Source organism: Choloepus didactylus, chromosome 17, assembly GCF_015220235.1.
Source record: "Choloepus didactylus isolate mChoDid1 chromosome 17, mChoDid1.pri, whole genome shotgun sequence".
Taxonomy (NCBI): Eukaryota; Metazoa; Chordata; class Mammalia; order Pilosa; family Megalonychidae; genus Choloepus; species Choloepus didactylus.
Window position 1 is genome coordinate 19,851,224 of NC_051323.1, and position 7,126 is coordinate 19,858,349.

Sequence of the window (7,126 nt, forward strand, 5' to 3'; positions counted from 1 at the left end):
TCTTATTGTGCAATATGATGTGAGAAGAAAAGGGGAAAAGATGGAGAGTAAGCACGAGCAGGATGCAGAGATGTGTGTTTGTAACCAAGAGACTAAGGGCCCTGAATGCAACTTTCTCCTGACCAAGACAAGGACTGATGTTTCCATTTTAACTTTGTTTCCCATGGTTCTCTCTCCCAATGACCTTCCTCACTAGGATATCTAGAGAGTAAGTATTTTATTCATTTGGGCCTTTTCCATTACTTTGAGGCAAGTCCTTCTGGTTTCCTCATTGACACTAATGACTGCACTAAAATCCCTTCCCTGTGAGTTGTCCCTGCCCTGACATACTAATCTATTAAACTGGTCTGGTGCCAGTTGGCTGGCCGCCTCCTCTATCCTTGGTTCTTAGAGTGACCCTTGGCTTACAGTTCCTTTGGGGCTGGGAGTGGTGGCAGGGATTTTTCCTAGTCAGTGCCAGATAAAGGGTAGTTCCCACTCAGCTTCCTGGCATACTTAATACTCTTACTAGCATAGGGCCTGAAACTCAGCCCTAATAGAAGGGAGCTTCTTCTCAGCAGTCTCCCCTACCTCCTGGTTGTGAGGCCTGTGGCTTTAGAATCTGGAACTACCTGTCCCACAGAAGGCTCTTCTTTAGGAGCATCTTCAGCCCAAGGCCTAATCCCAGAGTTCTTGGAACCCAGCTGAAACAGGGAACATTTTGGCCTTTGAATTGGTGTTTAGATGGTCATATTATGTCTTTAGATGGTCATATTAATTATGTGTCTAAAAGGACTCTGGGATTCCCTTCAATCACTTACCTCTCTACTGCCCTCTGTTCCTGAGAATCTCTAAATCCAGAAAGTACTGGCTATTCCGCTTCCTGTGGATCAACAGCAGGCTGAAGTAATTAGCCCCTCTCTAGCATTCTAGAGGCCTTTGCCCATAAGCCCTTATGCGTAACCCTAGCGATCAACAGTGCTTAAAAGCTTCCTTACAAACTCAGTAGGGCCCAAGTCTGCCCAGATCTTTGAAATCCCCATCTCCCAGCCTCACAGGAATTAGTCCCTTTACCTGACCCTTTCCTGCTTTCCCCACAGCTAACTAAACCACCAGAGTTTCATGGTCTCTCTTTCTCAATCTGGCCCTTCTTAGCAGGGTGAAACATGGAAAGACCCAAAGACCTGCTGAGGACATTCAGAAAAGAGAAGAGGCCTCTGGGGCTCATGTCAGGGAGAGGTGGCCAGGACTGAAGTGGATCCTGGGCTTACTTATGGGAGGGGAGGTGGGAAGCTCTCACCTTTGGATTGGGAGCATTCCAAGGATACAAACCAGAGTGTCACCATCAGCCCTCAGAGTGCTGAGTTTATCTTTACAAGCACCTAATCACAAATCCAGGCCTTATCAGAGAAAAATGACCAAAAAATCTATTCTCTGGGGCTCAGAGACTACTTTCTTGTTTCCTTCTTCCCTTTCTCCTACTTGATTGCAGGAGCTTCCCTGTGGGAGCCTAATGCCAGCCCTGCCCGCCTGTTCCTGAGTTGCCTCAAGGTGTCATTCGTCATCATATAGGACATGAAATTAAATGTACTAGGAATATAGAAAGTGTTTTTCCTCCTTTTTTCTTTTTTTGTTTTAATTTGTTTTGTTGTTGTTAAGATTTATAGCATTCCCAGCAAAGGGAAGGCAATCCTTCTCTGGAATAAATAATCTAAAACCAGACCAGTTCCACAAGCATAATTATGCAATTAGTATGGGAGGGACTAAATACAGTGACTGTCACAGCCTTGAGGACCCTTGTGCTTTCTTTTCAACAGATCCCTGTCATGTCTCCTTCCTCCCCTGCAAGCACAGGCCTCCACATGTGGATACTGTATATTCAGTGTTCTGAGCTTGCTTAATGAATAGAGCCAGCCTGAAGGCCCTCAACCTTAGAGCAGGGAGAGAAGTCCCAATTAGTTTGTGGCCATCGCTGTCAGCCAGAGTCACACAGCTCACCAGAACCGCCTCTCCCCATGGATATCAAAGCCCTTGTAGGATTCACTGGCCTCCCAAGCCCCTCTGCAAAGGGTCACCCACAGAAAGAAATGGAGCAGGCTTGGCCAGAGGGCCCTGAGAAGCCTACCTGGGGGTAGTTTACTCCTTCCCTCCCTCTTCTAACCTGACTCCATGCATCCCAGGGAGCAGTGGTGAACCCACTGCGGAGCAATAGGTCTGAGGACTGTTCTTAATTCTCTAACACTAGAACTAGCTGTGGGATGGGATGTCCAGTGTGCAGAGGCTGGGACCAGGGTTAACAGTCACCACCAGATGCCAGGAGATTGTGGGCTGTCTCTAGGGAAGAGCCAATCCCTGGATTCTATCACAGTGACTGAGATTTGAGGGCACAGTGGTTTAGTCAGATTGGGAGGTTTCTGTGACAGCCTCATCCTAGCCTTGACTTTATTTACTCTTGCTTCCCAGGTAGGGCTCTCTATCTAACAGAACAATGGCCAGAATTCCACATGCTTTGCCTAGGAATATGCCAACTATGGAACTTTAGCATGACCCAGTAATAGAAAATTCTCCAAAGGTCAAAGATGTGAGGATATAGACAGCCATTGAGAACTGGGGGCTCCTCTTGCCCAAAGCCCTGGTTGATGACATAGCTGGATGGCCCAGCCCTTTGGCATCTGCTCTCCACAGCACTAGGCCCTCTCAGCCACCTCACTGCATATAGGCCCTTACCCTGAGACAAAAGGAAAAAAAAGATTAGTCAAGCCTTTAGTGTTGTTAGGGATGAGATACAGTAACCAGCTAGAGTGAGGTTTAGAAATACACAGTGGTTTCTGGTTATTCGTGTTCTGTTGGAACTGCTAGTTAAGAGCATTTTTCTACTTTACCTTTCAAATCCCAGCTATGGTCCCAGCAGATTTCCTAATTTAGTGGGCTCATGGGGTGGTGAGTGGATTCTAGACATTCCCTAAGAGCCTGTTGGCCAGCAGGGCTGTAGCATGTCCCCTCCACCTATCATAGGTACACACCTGGGGAGAGAAAAGAATAAATCAGATAAATTGGGTAAGGTAGGCTACAGGCATTAAGAAGTAGGGTTTGACTATTTCTCAAAGGAGACTGAACTTGGGAGGGCTGTGGACATCAGGGGGGCACCTTCCTGATCAGCAGGTGAGTGTGGGCCTGACAGCAGAGATTCTGTCCTCTCCTATTCTGGGTGGTGGGTAAGAGGCCTGAGGCCCTTCCTACCTCCTGAGAGTCCTCCTTCCATCCTTGTCTCCTCAAGCACTTTGCCCTCTTTCTTTCCTTCTCTGTTTAGGATGAAGGACACTAGCCGCAAGAACAACATGTTTGCACAGTTTCGGAAAAATGAGCGAGACAAGCAGAAACTGATTGACACTGTGGCCAAGCAGCTCCGGGGACTCATCAGCAGCCACCACTCGTGAAGGCAGCCTCGGGCCCATGGAGGCTGCTCACTGAAGTGCCCGAGTCCAGGACCCAGTCCTGGCTGGCCCGGCATTTGTGCATTCTTCCTCAAAGAGAGCATATGTATTTTTTTATTAACCCCTGTACAGTATTCATATAACCTTTCCCTATAGTAAAAGCTATAGAATAAGCAAGTACATGAAACGTTGCTAGGCTGGGGCACAGGGAAAGTAATTACTACACTGTATTATGGTAGGGGTGGTGGCATCAGTGATCCCAGTGTGATGAGCCACCTTTCCTCCACATCTCCAGTGCTTAGGTCTGCGGCTCGGAAACTACCAGACAAAGTGGGTCCTTGCCACTGGGAGGTAAGGTGAGTTGCAAAAGGATAACGAAGGATACCCTTCTTACTCTCATTTACCATTTAAAGCAAGGACAGGAAGACCTGGCAAATATTTTTATTTAGTACACTAAAGACCAACAACCCAGTTCTGGGGGTTCATCTCCTCAGTGCACTGAATTTCATTGGCTGGTGAACAAGCATGGCATGTGGCAAGATGATAGCTTCACTCCAGTCCCCAAAGGATGGTAGTTTGCTTAGCCTACAACTGACCCAGGGCTTTTACTGTTAATTTTTCTTAGGCAGTAGGAATATTTGGGCCCTCTGACTGATTCCAGGTTGCCCCCATACCAGGAGTGTTGTGTCTCAGCCTAAGGAGTTTTACTGGATCTTGAAAGCTAGTGTTAATGGAATCCAAGCTTCAGTCCCTTCTCCATTCATCTCATTTTCTTCTTTCAGGGTCAGGGGACTTGGATCAGGACATAGGTTAGCAGTTATTTCCATAGGTCCTCAAAGAGTCCCAGATTTGGCCTCTTCCAGCAATGCCATTGGGATAGGTCAGATCCCTGAAGCCTAAAAATGGCCCTTGCTTTACCCTTAGAGCTGAGGATCATTTAAGAGTATTTCTTCATTTTTTAAAACCAGCTCTCTGGCCACCATCTTTAAAGGAAAGGTCACCAGCTCTGCAGTGTAGGGGCAGCCACAACTGGACTGGATGCCTCTAGGGATGGAGCCACTCACCATGAAGTAGGCAGGACCAACCGTGGCTGGTGCTCTGTTGCCTCTGGCCCAGCCATCTCTCACTAAATCATGCCCTGGATATGAAGCTCTTCTTGCTCAAGCCCAAGGTATCCATCCCCTCATGAGGTAGGTCCCCAGAGCCATCTTTTGGCCTCGGCTGAGAAAGATTGTTTGTAGCCCTAGAACCCCCAACTCTGGAGTTTGCACAGGGAGCCTGGACCAGCTTAGCTTGGAGGGTGTGTTCACTGTCCCAGATGGACTCCTGAGACTTAATGCAAGGGCTTTGCTGAGAGGCCAGGCAGAGGAACCTGTGCTTTAAAATACTTCAGAAAGATGCTGCAGTGGCTGCTGGCAAGATTATAATTGTGCATCACCAAACAGTGACAAATAAGCCACACTGGCATTTCCAGCTTGGATTAGTGGGAGGAGAGACTCATCAAACAGAATAAACAGAATTCTTCACTACCTTTACCAGCTACCGAGTTGCTTCTGGGAAGGGCAGTGCTTCCTCTTTCATTCCCCACCCCATTCCCCTCCATGTCCTCTACCAACTTGAAAACCATGGGGAAGAGAAGATGCACACAGACATAGAGTCCTCCTTGAAGCTGGAGAGACCAGGCTGAATCAGAGCTTTGCAGAGACCTGCTGAGGCTCATCCTGAAGGCTAGACAGTTGGCCCAGGGTCCTAGGATGGGGATCAGGGTTGAGAGCTGCCACCCAGAGCTCCATAAGCCAAGGAAAGGCTGAGGACCATGGAAGGAAGATCCAAGATATCATCTCCCAAGCCCTGGACATTGTTGAAAGGAGTGAGAAATGCTATTCCAACCGGAAGTCCTATGCTTGAGAAGGGCCAAACCCCCTCATTCATTAGTCCCCAGTTTGGGGCAGGATCTCTTCAGCTTTGAGTGAGACATTGAAGTGGGAATGAAAAGAACCTTAAGCATGTCACAGTTTTAGTCTTTTTAGACAGTCGTCATTGCTCGTCTGGAAGAAGTATGCTGTAGAGGAAAAAGTGAGCAGGGTAGAAGAATGGGGGTTGCTCTGCACAGAGTACTCTATATTCTGGAACATGAAAATTCCTCTAAAGGAAGAGCTTATTCAAACTCAAGATTCAAAGATGGACCCTTTGGTGTATCTCCTCTTCTCTTTCAGTCTGCCTTCTCTCTTCTCTAACAGAAAACAACAAGCTGCTACCCATTTGTAGGCAAAGACACTCTTGGTGGGCAAGGGGAAAGTAAAAACAGGGACCTGCAATGTCAAAGTTAAGTTGTGAGTTGGGACTTTTTAAAGTCCTCTGTCTATAACCTTGTAGCTGGACCAGCCCTTGAGAGGACTTTTTCAAAGCTTGTGTGCCCAGGCCCCTCAGACTCCTGAGATCTGGCCTCACATGTCCGGAGATGTAAAAGTACCCTGGAGGATGTCAGCAAGGAGGTGAGAGTGGCTAGATGCCTACCTGCCACCTGGCTACTATGAATCCTCAGACGAGTTCCTACAGAAACTAGGCCCATGTTCGTGGAGGGACAGTCTGGTTTGGGACCCTAGCAGGTTTCAGTAGTAACATGGGCATCCTGCAGAGTTTTAACATTCAAAGGAAAATCTCTTTGAGCAGACTGTAAAAGAAGCTGTTGTGGGGGGAGAAGAACAGAACCTGGAGGTTAGAACTAGTAGAGAGTCCCTGTTGGCAAAAGGAATGGACAGTTTTCAGGGAGTGCTCACCAGTGTTTTCATTGCACACCAAGCCTAACAGCCTCCCAGGCCTCAGAGTCAGCCTAGCTTCACTGCATACTTGACAAGTGCTTTCTCAAGCACCTTTGTTCCCCAAGACTGTCATTGGCCATGACCTCCCTCCTAAGGCCTCTGAGCACACTCCTTGGGGCCTGCTGCAAAAATCCCCCCACCTTGGCCTCCCTTCTCCCAGGACGCTGCTCCTGGCTGCTTTGATTCTCTCTCTCCCTCTATCTATCTATCTATATCTATCTCTGTCTCTCTCTTTTGCCTATTTTCACAATTATTTTTCACTAATGTGTTGGAAAAAGGCCTTTTTATTTTGCACAAATGTTGCACATATATGGAGGAAGTTTAGGAAAGTCCATTTTTAACTCTAAAGGGAAATTTTTCTTTAAAACTCACTAGTAAAGCTACTGATGCAGATGGGCTGCATGGTTAGTGGAAAACCTGTGTGGAAAGAGCATGTTTATTTCCCCTGTATATTTTCCTCTTTTAACTGCTATTAAACAAGAGAGTCTATGTACCCATTTAAAAAGCCATACTATTGTCTCATGTTTATTTTTTTGTTCTTCCATTCCTTTTGCACAGTGTAGCTATGGTCTGTGAGCTGGATGACAGACATTGCATCCCCAATCACCTGGACTCAGTGGGGAGGAGAAAACCTGCCTTCTGTTCAAGGCAAGGAGCTCAAAGACCTGACTAGTTCCTATTCACTGAATAGATGGGTTAGGTTTTCCCATCTATTTAGGTAACACTGGCATCATCATCATTGTCATCAAGAAGAATAACTTTTTAAATGCCTGATTTATACCATGCTAGACAACATGGGGCCCCATGTGTTTGAACACTGACCCTGCCCTGGAAAGGCCTCCAGTCACGTTGGAGCCATGCAGTATTACCCAGAACAAAGCCAGGCTAGGG

The 7,126-nt window shown here is 47.2% G+C and overlaps 1 protein-coding gene across 4 annotated transcripts in view; it reads left to right on the forward strand.

Moving 5' to 3' along the window:
• EXOC6B (exocyst complex component 6B) overlaps positions 1–6,901 on the forward strand; it is a 702,542-nt gene extending 695,641 nt beyond the window's left edge. For 2 of the 4 annotated variants that reach the window (XM_037807499.1, XM_037807501.1), the window contains 2 exons: positions 197–208; positions 3,290–6,746. In XM_037807499.1, the coding sequence (XP_037663427.1) occupies positions 197–208; positions 3,290–3,416 (139 nt within the window). In that variant the 3' untranslated portion in view covers positions 3,417–6,746. Of the gene's footprint in view, positions 1–196; positions 209–3,289; positions 6,747–6,798 lie in introns of those variants that run through there. The other 2 variants (XR_005212435.1, XM_037807500.1) reach the window with 2 other exon arrangements.
• The last annotated feature ends 225 nt before the right edge of the window (positions 6,902–7,126 follow it).